The 15,061-nt window shown below is 34.4% G+C and overlaps 1 protein-coding gene across 4 annotated transcripts in view; it reads right to left on the reverse strand.

Annotated features, from left to right (window-relative positions):
* Positions 1 to 15,061, reverse strand: part of Usp15 (ubiquitin specific peptidase 15) — a 102,687-nt gene that overhangs the window by 50,203 nt on the left and 37,423 nt on the right. For all 4 annotated transcript variants that reach the window (XR_006150483.1, XM_042698609.1, XM_042698610.1 and 1 more), the window contains exon 6: positions 10,677 to 10,738. Coding sequence is in view for 3 of the 4 variants with exons in the window: in XM_042698609.1 (XP_042554543.1) it covers positions 10,677 to 10,738 (62 nt within the window). In the remaining variant the exon portion in view is untranslated. The remainder of the gene's footprint in view (positions 1 to 10,676; positions 10,739 to 15,061) is intronic.

Genomic DNA, 15,061 nt, shown 5'->3' on the forward strand with positions numbered 1-15,061 from the left:
TTGATTTACTATACTAAACTAAAATAGAAAACTATAATCATTCAAGGTTTAACAGAAAAGTATGTAGACTATTTTATGAATTGTTTTAACAATCTTAATATTTTTGGACAATGGTTTTCATATATGAGGAATATCATAGCATTTTGATTTGCACATTAGTTTTTTTTCTTTTGGTGCTAGTACTGGGGCTTGAATTCAGAATCTGAGCACTGTCCTTTAGCTGTTTCACTCCAGGTTGGCCTCTAGCATTTGAGCCACAGATCCACTTCTAGATTTTTGGTGGTCAATTGGAGATAAGAGTTTCATGGACTTTTCTTGCCTGGGATGGCTTCAAACAGCAATCCTTGGATCTCAGCCTCCTGAGTAATTAGGATAATAGGCCTAAGCCCCCAGCACCTTGCTATGAATTTATGAGTATTAAAATTTAAATGAATAGATATAATTATAACGAATTAAGGACTTTAACTTTCCAAATGTGATTGAATATAACTTCTCAGAACACATAAAGTAAAATTTCCACTCTAACTTATGTGTGTAATATAGTTATTTATTTATTCATTCTTTTTTCTGCCCAGCTGTGGGTTTTCAATAACAAATCTAACTAGGGACTGTATTAGAAAGGAAACACAACGATATATCAGCGAGTTAATTTGCATTTGATAATAATTAATGAAATTCATTCTAACACTCAAATATTCATTAAATGATTACTATACTCTTTGCTCACATTTAAGTACTAGTAATAGAAAAATACACAGTTCCTGATTCAAGTAGCTCACAATATCAAAAAGAAAAATGACACATAAAACAATGTATTATAACAAATTTTAATATAAAAACTGGTAATAGTAATGGGGTTGATTTAAAAATGATATATAGCTAGAGAAAACAGTGGGAACTGGGACAATTCTAAGTAAAAATAATAGCTTATGCAATTATCTGGAACTGTAGAAAGTCTGATGTGTTTAAATGGGAACTACCAGGAAGCCCATTTTGACAAAACGGTATTAGTATAGTGATAAGCACAGAAGTTAGTAAAGTAGGCATTGTAATAAAATGTCTTTATTTTTCCATGAAGGAATTCAGACTTTACACAAATGTGCTGGGACATTCTAAAAGACTTAATAGAATACCAACAAAATCAGACTTACATTCTGGTAAGTAACTTTCAAAGAGAAAAAGACAAGATCATGAGATCAGTTAGGTGATTATAAAGATAAAATCAGTGAGACTAAAAGCTAACTTTTAAAAGGGAAATGGCAAAAGCAACCTTTGTTTGACAGGAAGCAGTTCTCAAAGTATAGATATGAATCCTGGGAGTCTCTGGGACTATTTTATGGTGCCTGTGAGGTTAAAATTACTTTATAGTAACAAGAACATGTCATTTAAGTGTTATCTGAAAGCTTCTCTTATGTGTACAGACAGTGGAATTAGAATGGTAGATAAGACTTCTGGCACACTAGCTTGAATCATCTGAGTGGCAGTGCCACTGCATTCTTTATCACTCCAAAGGAAAAAAACATTTCACTTAAGAAGCTCATGTTGAAAATAAATATTATTTGTTTTTTGTATATTAAAATTTCACCCCTAATTACAATCATTTTAGTATATTGTCTGATAAATTGGGAAGTTTGCATAAAGCACATATGCTGCATACTGAAATAACATGGCATGAATTACTAGTGAAATTCATTCTTTTCACAGCCCTGCTTTTCACACTCTTCCACAAACAACTTCTTGTTGTTATTGACTATAGGTACCTAGTAGGCATTTTCTCAAAGAATCAATTAAAGAAGTGTACCAAGTCAAAGAAAACAGAGTATGTATTGCCAACGACAAAATGAGCTATCAAACAGTACAACTTTGACTCTCCCACCACGAAGTTGATACATTTTCCAAAGATTTTACTCATAAAACTGTGATAAAAGATTACATAATAAAATACATCAAAATCTGAAAGGTCTGTATAACTCACTGAATAGTTTTTAAATGACTGAAATGCATGGTTTCATGTGGAAGATTTTAATATAAAAATATAAACAGTTCACTGACATGGTTTCAGATGCCATAGTGCATTGAACTTTTAAACTTTAGACCACCTGTGCAGGCACTAGTGGCTCACACCTCTAATCTTCACTACTCAGGAAGCTGAGATCTAAGGAGCATGGTTCAAAGCCAGCTTGGCCATGGAAGTCAAGCTGTAGCTCAAGTGGTTGAGTACTGATCTTGAGCTCAGGACAGCATCCAGTGCCCCAGTACTGGGAGACGGACACAGATACACACACACACAAACACAAATTTATACCACTGTATGTCAAATTCTGATATAGTAGCTATTACCTGAAAATACTCATCCCTTTTGTCATTATATAAAGCTGAATTTCCTTCATGTAGTTCAAACAATTTATCACTGTAAGTCATAGGCAAAACTGTGAGAATTTGGATGTCTTCTATTTAGCCAGTATAATTTGCAAAAATGTAAAATAATACTGTGTAGTACAATTTTTTTAATATTTTGCTCTTAGGAAAATTATATGCATGTAAAATTGATAGTTATTTAAAATATCTAACACAAATTTCCAACATTAGTTTAGAAGATTCCTCTGTGATTTTGACTAAAATGAGTCAGGGTAAAAAAGGAGGTATTATATTCCAAAGAAAGAAAGAAAGACAGGAAACATCGGAAACCACACAAGTGCTAACAGGACAATAAAAAGCATGGAAAAATAGGAAGATATCACAGATAAAAGAAAGAAATAGTTCAGCCAAGATGCCCCATGAGGTAAAAAAAATCAAAAATCATAATTACTAGGTAAGTCAGACAAAACTGATGATAAAAGAATGGCTAACCAGTCCCTTTTTTCAATTCATAAGAGGACTCAGTGGCCAATCTGTCATATCAAGCTACAGGAGAGGCTGAGAAGGGGAGGACTGTAGTTCTAGGCCAGCCAAGGCAGAAATGCACATGAGATTCTATCACCATGAAGGAAAACTGAATGTGGTGGCATGTGTCTGTTCCCAGCAATGACAGGAAACATAAAGTAGGTGGGCTACAGCTCAGGCAGGAAGCTATATGAAAATAAAGACTCTATCCTAAAAACGACTAAGAAAAAACAAAGCTGGAGACATGGCTCAGGAGTACTTGGCCAGCCTAGCTAGTGTGAGCCCCTGAGTTCAAACCCCCCAGCACTGAAAGACAAAATAAAATAAAATAAAAATCTTAGAAAAATATCAAGCCAATTCTAAAATCAGTAAAACAAAATAAAGATCAGAGCTCAAATTAACAAGATAGAATGTAAAAGAAATTACAAAGGATCAATGAAGTAAAGAGATTGTGCTGGGCACTGGTGGCTCACACCTGTAATCCCAGCTACTCAGGAAGCTGAGATCTGAGGATCAAGGTTCAAAGCCAGCCAGAGCAGGAAAGGCCATGAGACTCTTATCTCCGATAAACCACTAGAAAACTGGAAGTGGAGCTGTGGTTCATGCAGTAGAGCACTGACCTTGAGCTAAAGAGCTGAGGGACAGTGCCCAGGCCCAGTTCCAAGTCCCAAGACCAAAAAAAAAAAAAAAAAAGAGGTTGCCTTGATGGGTGTTGGTGGCTCACGCCGTAATTCTAGTTACTCAGCTGAGATATGAGGATCCCCGTTCAAAGCCATCCTGGGCAGGAAAGTCCATGAGACTCTTATCTCCAATAAACCACCAGAAAACCAGAAATGGTGCTGTGGCTCAAGTAGTAGAGCGCTAGCCTTGGGCTGAAGATCTGAGGGACAGCGCCCAGGCCCAGAGTTCAAGCCCCACGACCAGAAAAAGAGAGAGAAGAGAGATAAGAGAGAGAGACAGAGACAGAGAGAGGCAGAGATTGCCCTCTTTGAGAGAATACACAAACCCTTAACCAAACTGACCAAATTAGAGATTCAAATTACAGATTTTAAAAAGTGACATTATAATAGGTACCAATGAAATTCAGAGGTTCATTAGGTCATAATTTGAAAATGAATACCTGAGTAAATTTGGAAATCCCAAAGAATGAATAAATTTTTAGACAAATCTAATAAACTGACCCAAGAAGATGATAAACAGACAAATAACAATCCTCTTAACAATGCAAAGCCAGGACCAGATGGATTCACTGCTGAATGCTACCTGACCTTTAAAGAACTACACCCGTGTTTCTCAAACTATTTCACAAAATACAAGGGTAAGCAACACTTCCAAGTTCATTCTATAAAACTATGAGTGCAAATGAACTAAAAAGTACAAAATAATGAAGTATATAAATATTAATAATTATAATAGGTATATGATAAAATTTAGTATCTTAGATTTAAGAGAGGTACAAATCAAATTTACACTGAGATTCTACATAGTCCAAATGGCTATTTGGCTATTCACCCTTATGGTCTTCCCGTTTCTGCTATGTGAGTGCTGGGATTAAAGGCATGCATTGTAATGCTTGCTTTATATGTAAACTGCTTAACTTTATGTAAGTATATTTATAACATAACATATATAACATAACATCTCATATTGCACTCCTTTTCTCAGTTATTATGAATCCAGCACCAAACTTTTAACCTCTTTTTTATTACAAAAAAGAGGATATGCAAACTCTCACATATCATCAATATCTGAGCTTCACCAATCAATATTCTACCCTTCATGCTTTATTTATAATCCCCTCAGTCTATTCCCTTACCTCCTCTAGTTTTCTGCTGAGTTAGTTTAAATAAGTTCCAAATATTCAAAATTTTACCTACAGTGAATACAGCATGCATCTTCTAACAGGTAAGGGATCTTTTCTGTTTTAATCAGTTATGAAAATTGATCTAATATGTAATTTATGTTCAATTTTTCACTCAACTATCTCAAATGTAACTTTTATTGTCTAGTTGGTTAGTTTGGAACCAGATTCAAAACAAACTCATATATTTGCACATCAATTTTAATATCTGTACAAGTTTCCACCAGCTAGTCTCTATTGTTTACTTTCATCTTATACTGCAACTAAATTCATTTTCTATTTGTCCTGATTCCTGATCTAATAACAGTTAATTCTAATATGTATGTGTTATTAAAACTTGCTCAATTCTTTTGAAGAACTAAGAGAAAATATCCAAGTCGAGCATTCTTAATCTGAAAATTCAAAATCTGAAGTACTCTAAAAAACAAAGCATTTGAGTACTGATATAATATTTGAAAAGTTTTGAACTTCAGAGTTTTTCAGAATTCTGAACTAGTGATGCCCAATCTTCCAATATTTCACAATTTGAAATCCAAATGCCTTATTCAAAGTGTGAACATGTAAAGTTTAGGACTTCGGGTCCCAAATATTTCAGATAAGGAATACTCAACTTGTAATTGTTTGTGGGTAATAAACATCAAGCATCTATATGAAAATTATATTTTAAAGTACATTCATCTACATATGCAAATACTACAATTTCTAACTTTGTGACAATATGTGGTTTGATAAAACTAGGAGAACTAGTACTACATTATACATTATCTTTATACAATAGAAAGTCAGTAGAGTACAGAAAGAAAGACATTTTAGATATAGAAAAGATCTGTTCAATCTATATACATATTAAGCATTCTAGATGAAAACTTAAATACATATTTAAAATCCTAAAAAATATTAAATCAAGTAACTTCTAAGTAGTGTTTTTATACACCCCAAAGAATATCCACAAAGGATTTGAAGTAAGTAAAATGAAATAACAGAAAAGTAAGTAAGTGGTAAATAACCGTTCATTCTAATATGATGACACTTTTGTCATAATAATTTATGGCACTTTTGTTTTTAGGTGACAAAATACTAATCATTCCTCTCCAATCAAGTCCCACCTTAGGTTAGCTTTCATTTTCTGATAAGTCTTTATACAGCCTTTCCCTGTTATCTATTTTCCATTCTCAATATGCTGTTGGAATAGTACATGGTAATTTAAACAAAGATCTCTTCTGGCAAGTATATCAATCCTCTCTGCTCTCTATCCCCTCATTTCTGTAACACGTAGCTTTAAGAAGTCCTTTTTCCTTGGCTTTTATCACAAATTAGGATCCAAGTTTTCCAAAATCTCATCTTTCTTTCCTGCTCTCTTGTGAACTGAGCATGAACTTAGGGCTTCATGCTACTGCTTAGCCCCTTTTTTGGGGGGGGGGGGGCGGCGGAGGAGAAGAGTGAAAAGGAGGGGAGGATGAGGCCAAGGCTAGTGCTCTAATACTTGAGAGTCATGCCTTCAGTCCAGCATTTTGCTGGTTAATTATTGCTAGTCTCAAGGAATTTTTTTGCAGGGATGGCTTAGAACCATGATTCCCCAGGTCTCAGCCTGCTGAGTATCTAGGGCACTAGTGCCCGACTTCTATTTTGTTTATATTACTACTCAGGGATGCAGATGCTTTAAGGTTTAGCATATTGCTCTCTATAGTTTTAATTATTTGTCACTTCTAAAAATATGAAACCATGCCTGTAGTTCTCATTACTCTTCAAACCTAATTCTTTAATTGTATCCTAAGTACTTTTGTTTTTCTCACTATCTCATACTTTTAAATCTGAGAAAAAGCCATTTCATATCTCTTTCCTAGACAACAAGAACAAGATTTTTAGTGTGAAAGTCTCAGCAGATCAACTCTTTGTGATGTTTCCTAATACTTTTTTTTAACCAAATAAGCTTACATACTATTTACAAATCCATTTAGCTTTACAGTTATATAGGTAACAAATTGTACAAGGTAATTATATATACAAGTTATGAGCTTACTCTCCAAAACACTGAAATATTGGATACAGATGGTATAGCAGTATGGAAATAGATTAAATTTATACTTAGAATTGCAGCCATCAATTTGATATTTTGTTACCACAATGGCAGACAATGTATGGGTTTCATTTGATTTTATTTAGCCACTCCTGTCATATCTGGATGGTAAATCTCTCAACCTTTTCTTGTCCATGAAAATGGACTCTGCAGAATCTTCATTAACTAATTTATTTTCCTATATACCTAATTTTATGTTTTTGTAATTTTTTGAGAAATTAATGCAAATGAAGTAATGAAATTTAATGCTATCCTCATAAGAGAAAATTTTACTTAATTCAGAAAAATCAAAGTTTATAACTTTTTCTTTGTAGAATGTTAATTTCTTTATATAGTGTTCATTACTTCAGCATTTACTGATGTAATGATAACTACATGAAACAAAACAGAAAAAAAGTTAATAATACAATATTATTAAAAATCAGTGAATTTATACCTTAGAATTGACAGCTAGGAAATAAGGTGTTAATCTTAAAAGTTTCTGGTAAAGTAACTTTACCTGATACAGGTTTCTCCTCTCTTCAGAAACCCCCAGGCTTCTACAGTTACTCCACTTTATCTAGCTACACATCTACAGAAGAGACAACTCATCCAATGCTAATGTCCTTGGAAAATGGTCAACTTTAACAGAATAAAAGCAGTGGGAAAGTCTTTTATAAAATATCAGAAAAGACTATGTTTTAGAGTAGTAGCAATTCTTAAAAACTAGATTAGAAATGCAAGTTCTGAAGAAACAAATGAGCACTATTTTTAATACATATCATGTGTTCATAATTAGCAGAAAAAGCCAGGATGAAAGCTTCTCAGTGGTGCTCATATGGGTTCATAATATAAATTTTGTGTTGTTTCACATGACAATTAAAATACATATACATACACACACTATCTCATCCTTTAAATACATCGTAACACAGACACAGCTTCACTTTTGAAGCAAATGGGCCTAACACAATTTTAGTGCCTTCAGTACTACTAGTACTTCTGTTTACAATGGCATTAGAAGAGTCAGATACAAGTAAGATACTAACCTGTTTTTCACATGTGTCTATAACAGTATTCTTACATTTCCTGTCATAAGAAGCCTCTAAAATTCAAATTCCTAGGCTCAACATAAAGATTCAGTATGTATCACAAGATATTACCTACACAACTTTTCATGTGTAGTTCTCACACCAATATAGTATCAGCAACACCTTGTTGGCTCACTAGAACACGAGCATACCCATATTCACTAACTCAGAAATTGGGGAGGGAGCCCAGGAAACTTTTTAATAAACTTGAAGGTAACTTTCCTTGATACTCTAGTAGGAATTGGACTTGAATTGTTCTTTACTAATTTGAAAAAAACTATTTTTCAAAAAAAATTAAAAATGTAAAAGAGAATAGAATTCTGTATGAGTGAAAACAAGCAGTGTAATTTAAGCCACATGTTACATGATTCATGTCTTGCCTTTTAATACAGTTTGCATTTTCCCCCATAAGATTTTGTGCATTCATAATTAAATTTTTTATACTATTTTCATGATTTACTACTAGTATACAGCTAGGATTAGAAATAGTTCACAAGCCAAATTCAAGCTTTTTGCCTGTTTATTAAAATCTTACATAACATAATATCTGAGGCTGCTTTTATATTTATTTATTTTGTGCAAGGCCTGTGGCTTGAACTCAGAGCCTGAACACTGTCCTAAATTTTTTTTGCTCAAAGCTTTACTTGAGACACAGTTCTACTCTGAGATTTTTGGTGATTACTTGTAGGTAAGTGTCTCACAGACTACAATTGCGCAAGCTGGTTTCAAATCACAATCCTCAGATTTCAATCCCCTAGGATTAAAGGTGTGAGCCACTGGCACCTAGCTATTCTTTGTTTTCATTTTTAGTTTTTATGTCTTTTTCATCCATAAGTGCAAATAGTTAAATCACTTTTTGTAAACTGGTACACTAACATTTGGCAATATAAGTCACACTGTTGTATAGTATTTGTCACATTTTATACTGGAGAATTAACTTTTCATGCTTCAGTATTTAGGATCCTTATTTATACTGGCAGACTCAGAGAAGACCTTTTTTGGAGGGGTGGGGGGATGGGGGGATTGGTCATGGGGCTTGAACTCTAGGCCTAGGTGCTGTCCCTTAGCTCTTCAGTTCAAGGCTACTGCTCTACCATACTTGAGCCACAGTACCACTTCCGGTTTTCTGAGTGGTTTATTGGAGATAAGAGTCTCACTGAGGACTTTCCTGCCTGGGCTGGCTTTAAACTATGATCCCCAGATCTCAGCCTTCTGAGTAGCTAGGACTACAGGCGTGAGCCATCAGCGCCTATAATTATCTATAATTGTACACCAGCAATTATAGATAGAAAAGATCTCCAATCTTTAGAACGCATGGTAGTTTCATATTAATCCAATCAACTTTATAATTTCAAGAATTATTTAAAGACACAGGAAGTATACAGCAACCTAAACATATATAAGGTAAAAAATCCCAGTGTTTCTGGTGTAAAGATAAAAAGTGAGCATTCACAAAAAAATCTATTTACAATTTCCAAATTTCCATGGTTCAGCCCATATGCTTTTAGCAATACTCAGTTCTGCCTTCCTATCATGTCCAGCTAAGTAAGATAAAATAAAAAAAATCACACCCATATAATTATCATATTGAGGTGTTTTCTAACAACAAATTAAAACTACCAAAAAAAACTTTACATAAAATATAAAAGATAGTCACTTACTGAAGATACATTTCAGTTTTGAAGGAAATTAAGTAAAAAAATCAAGGTTTTAATTTGCTGTTATCTACTAAATTATTTAATCAAAATTAATTATTTGAAGGATTTCATAGATTCATAATTCTTCCTCACATAAATTCTAAAGCTCTGAAAATTTAAAGTTGTTTTCACAATTCATTTAGTTGCATCCTAGTCTTAACTGACATGAAGTTATTTGTCAATCTCACTTGTCATGAATATTAATTGAAGGAAAGTTAACATGCTTGACTCTAATATTGGTTTAAGGTTCCAAAGCAGATAGGTACATTTACCTTATTACTTCTCATGCTCCTGAAAAGTACAAATACTGATATACAACTGTTGGATTTGTTTTAGACAATGCAGTATGGATCTGGTAATTTAACAAAGAGATTTACTTTCTCTCACATTAATGAACAAAAGCAACTTGTAACATTCAAGACACTAACTCCACTTGTGCTTTTATATTCTAAAACATTTATTCAAATAAGTAAAAACATTACCTTTATTTTCAGATTTCATTTTCACAAGCATTTTGTTAGGATACTTTTTTAAATGCCAGTAAAAGTAAATAAAGTGCTCAGTGATTTCATTGAATAGATTAATTCAACTTTCACATTTGTAACATTTATACAGTTCTTAATACTAATAGATTTGAATAAAAAAATTTTAAAAAAAAACCTGGATAGGTACTGGTGGCTTATATCTGTAACCCTAGCTACTCAGGAGGCTGAAATCTGAGGATCTTGTTTGAAGCCAGCCCAGACAAGAAAATCCAAGAGACTCTTATCTCCAACTAACCAGTACCAAGCAGAAAGTAGAGGTGTGGCTCAAGTGGAAGAGTGCTAGCCTTGAGCTAAAAATCTTGGGGAGACAGTGCCCAGGCCCTTAATTCAAGCCCCAGGACCAGCACAAAACAAGTTTAAAAAATTGTAACATACTAATGTAAGTGATAACTTACATTGGATAACTTCTCCAAGAATAAACTGCACAATATCCAGAATGCATTGTTACCAACATGCACTAGGTTTTCTATCATTCTGAATTTCATTATCTGCAATTAAAGGCTTCAAAATCATGCATCAAGCCATAAGAAGCAGAGCACTTACTTAGGAGTAGAAGGACCCCTTGGCCACGTTCCATCTTCATTTTTTTGTTCTATCACTAACACCTGCAAATATGACACAATAAAGGGTGTTTTCCCTTAACTATGAAGTTGTAAAATAGCTTTAGAAGATAAGCTGAATACACTAATAAACAAAAAGATTAAAGGATACAATAGACAAAATAAAGAAGTTTTTGCATTTTAGTTCCAAAGCTGTGCAAGGGAAACAAGAAGACTTCAAATAAGAGTTAGCAATAGTGAAAAGGAAAGAAGATAGGTATGTGGTGCATGTACCTATAATCCTATCAATCTGGAGACTGAGTAGGAGTATAAATTCAAGGCCAGTGTGGGTCACCTTAGTAAGACCCCCATCTCAAAAACTGCATTTTAAAAGGAAAAAAGATAAAACTAATACATTCTGTAATTTTAAAAAGTTTAAACTAAGTAAACAGAATAAAAATTCCTAGAGCTTAAAGAATACACTTTCTACCAGGTGTCAGTGGCTCATGCCTGTAGTAAATACTAGTTACTCAGGAGGCTAAGATCTAAGGATCAGGGTTGGAGGCAAGTCTGGAAGCTGGAAGTGAAGCTGTGGCTTAAGTGGTAGAGCACTAGCCTTGAGAAAAAAGTTCAGAGACAGTGTCCAGGCTCTTGAGTTCAAGCCCTAGAACCAGCATACACATACACACACACACACACTCTCTCTCTCTCTCTCTCTATATATATATGCTTTACATGTGTACTGGCAGCTTAATGTCAAAGACTGTACAAATTAACAGATGCCAACCAGACATACTTAGTTATCAGTTATCATTTTGCAAATGTAACTGAGTAACACTGGCACAGCTAATTCCACATTTAAAATTTACACAATGTAGGTGGGGCTTTGAAATTAGTACTCATTTACCTTGTCACCATGTAAACTATACAATCTTATATGTAATTGGTAAGAGTCACATTTATGAGAATTAGGCTGTTCTTTGGTACAACATATTTGAGATAGACAAAAAAAAAAATTCCTCTAGGGACTGGAGGTATAGCTTAAATGGTACTGCTCCTGCCTAGCAAGCAAGAGGCAATGCTACTGCTCCTGCCTAGCAAGCAAGAGGCAATGCTACTGCTCCTGCCTAGCAAGCAAGTGGCAATAAGGCACTAGAGAAGAGGGAAGGGGAGAGGGAGAGGGAAAGAGAGAAGGTAGGGGTAGAGAGAGAGGGGGAAGGGAAGAGACAGAGAGGGAAGAGGGGGAGAAGGGGAGGGAGAGGAAGAGATTGCCTTTAGTAGAGAAGGGAAACAATGTAAGAACAGATTGCATTTGTGGATGAAAATAGCAAAATAAAACTCACTGGAAGCTAGTGAATAATAGGGTAGGATAGGGAAACTGAGAGTAAGCAAGGGGTCACTCTGATGAACCATTAATGCACTCTTTACAACAAGTGATAGACAGGAAGGTAAAACATATCCTGACTAGGGTAGGGATACTAGTGAGAGGCAGAGGGAGACTGGTAAAAGCAAAGGAAGAGTGAATATGGCCAAAATGCTTCTGTACATATGTGAAAATGGAACAGTGAAGATTGTTGAGATTGGCTTGGGAAGTAGGTAGAAGGGATAAGGGAGATAGTAGGTAAAAGGGATGACAGAGGAAGTGAGGTCTAATCAAGGTACACTGTATGCATTGATGCTAATTAAAAATATGAAAAAGTTAGCCAGGCGCTGGTGGCTCACAGCTGTAGTCCTAACTACTCAGTAGGCTGAGATCTGAGGATCACGGTTCAAAGCCAGCCCAGGCAGGAAAGTCCATGAGACTCTTATCTCCAATTAACCACTAGAAAACCGGAAGTGGCACTGTGGCTCAATGGTAGAGCACAAATCTTGAGCTGAACAGCTGAGGGACAGCACCCAGGTCCAGAGTTCAAGCCTCACGACCACCCCCCCCCCCAAAAAAAAATTGCTTATAGTAAGTGAAAAGTATAGACCAAAGCAAAGCCATCCTTAAAGCTTCCTTATATCTGTAGTTCTAAAATGATTAAGTCAGTAAAGGAAATTAGTGATATCAATATCTAGTTTTCCATCAGAAAAATATATAAACAATGCAACCTGAAAAAACTACATTGCGATACAAATCCACATAGATTCTATATGTTCAGTTTCATTAACTCTTTCTTTTACACTTGTAATTGTGTGTAATCTGTTCTACCTTTTCTAGGCACTAGGCTTTTGTGAACTGTGTATCCAGGCCATATATAATTGGTATTTCAATTCTAGCTACATAAAATGTGGGCTTGTTTCAGAATACATGAATGAATAATGAAATATCGACCCAAAAAGTTCACGGAAGCTTGTTGAAAATTGTGGAAATTAAAAATGTTAAAATTTGCTTTAAAAAAAACCAAAAATGTAGCATTTCATACAACAGAAAACTTATATGATGTGGTGCCTTCTCATTTACCAGATATCATTAGCCACTGTCTCAATTTTTAGTTACCATTCCAAGGCATCTTTAAGATTAAAAAAATAGAATTTACTTAGTAACATAACTTCTGAAGGTTTTTTTTTTCTGCAACATGTAGGTACAGTAATATATAAATTCACTACTGATACACATAACATGATGGTCATTTTAGGGCATTTTATCAACTGTAAGATAAGAGATTTTAGAAACAGAAATTTTCATTCAGTCATTTCATGTAGTTTGGCCACACCACCTTAATTTCTAATAACATCTGTCCTTAAAATTCCTATTTTGTTTTTAAGTGTATTGTTTTTAACAAGAATGATAAAATTCACTCCTTTATTCAAACATTTCATTTTCAGAATAAAAATTTACATTTAAAACTTCAATTTAGGATTGATACTTTTTAGTAATTTATCATGACCTTACTTTCTAATGAAGATACCATTAATTTCATTATGAGAAAAAAAAGCTACAGTAATTTATTATAGTCAAAAAATAACTATTCTAGCCAGAAGCCTGTGTGTGTCTGTGTGTGTAATCTCAGCTACTCAGGAGTATGAATTCTGCGGATTATGGTTCAGAACCAGCATGGGGCAGAAACAGTCTGCGAGACTCTTATCTCCAATTAACCACCAGAATACCAGAAGTAGAAAGGTGGCTAAAGTGGTAAAGCACCAGCCTTGAGCAGCAAAAAAGATAAAGGATAGCACACAGGCCCTGTTCAAGCCCCAGTACTGACACCAAAAAATAATATAAGAACTACTCTATAATCTGGAAATTTGAAAGCATATTCCTGGAAACATTCCTATTCTAAAAGATAAATGTCTTTTAGAATATTTCTAATATAAACAACAGATATTAAATTGTGAACCATTTCAGAGGAGCACTCAAAACATTTAAAGAAATATCTAGGTAGCTTTCTTTTTTCTTTTGGTGCCAGTCCAGTGCTTGTACACAGGGTCTTGAGCTGTCACTTGACTATCTTGCTCACAGCTGGTGTTCCACCACTTCAGCATTTGCTGTTTACTTTTAGATGGAGTCTTGAAGACTTTTCTTCCTGGGCTGGAAACCTGATCCTCTAGATCTCAGCCTTCTGAATAGCTAGGATTACAGGGATAAACCATTGTAGCTAGGGTGTAACTTTCCTTTAAATTGCAATGTACAGTATATGGGACTTGGTAAGATTTCACCTAAGTATATAATAGTTAAAATAATGTTCAAACATCAGTGTTTTTCTTTTCTTTTTTTTTTTTTTTTTGTCGGTCGTGGGGCCTGAACTCGGCCTGGGCACTGTCCCTCAGTTCTTTAGCTAAAGGCTAGTGGTTCTACCACTTGCACCACAGCACCACTTCTGGCTTTTTCTGCTTATGTGATGCTGAGGAATAGAACCCAGGGCCTCATGCAAGCGAGGGCAAGCATTCTACCACTAAGCCAACTTGCCAGCCCCATCAGTGTTTCTTAATAGCCTAATATATTATCCAACTTATAGTAGGCATTTACTATGAGTTTTTCTCAGTTTTTTTACATCTTAGTATTACATTATTAGCGTTGAGCAAATTTTTAAAATAAACTAGACTAAAATACATCAATATACTGAATCATCAGTTGCTGTGCTAGGTACTAAAAATTAAAAAAATAAAATATAACAAACCCAAACTCTATCTAAATAAAAAAACTCATTATCTAAGTATAACATACAAAAGATAAATTCATAAATAATTATGGAAATTAAGGGAGAAATTATTCTCTAAAAAAAAAAATCAATGGATACTGAGAAATGTGAATGCTGAAAAGATGATGTGATATTTGGATTGGAATCTGAAGAATGATCAGATCTGTTATGCCTAATGATATGATAAGATGGGATGAACAGTTTGAATATCTGAGTGGATAAAAGGAATTTTTTTGCTAGATGATTGCAGAAGGAAGAAGGTTAT

The sequence above is a fragment of the Dipodomys spectabilis genome, unplaced genomic scaffold, assembly GCF_019054845.1.
Source record: "Dipodomys spectabilis isolate Male_0828 unplaced genomic scaffold, ASM1905484v1 ptg000234l, whole genome shotgun sequence".
NCBI lineage: Eukaryota > Metazoa > Chordata > Mammalia > Rodentia > Heteromyidae > Dipodomys > Dipodomys spectabilis.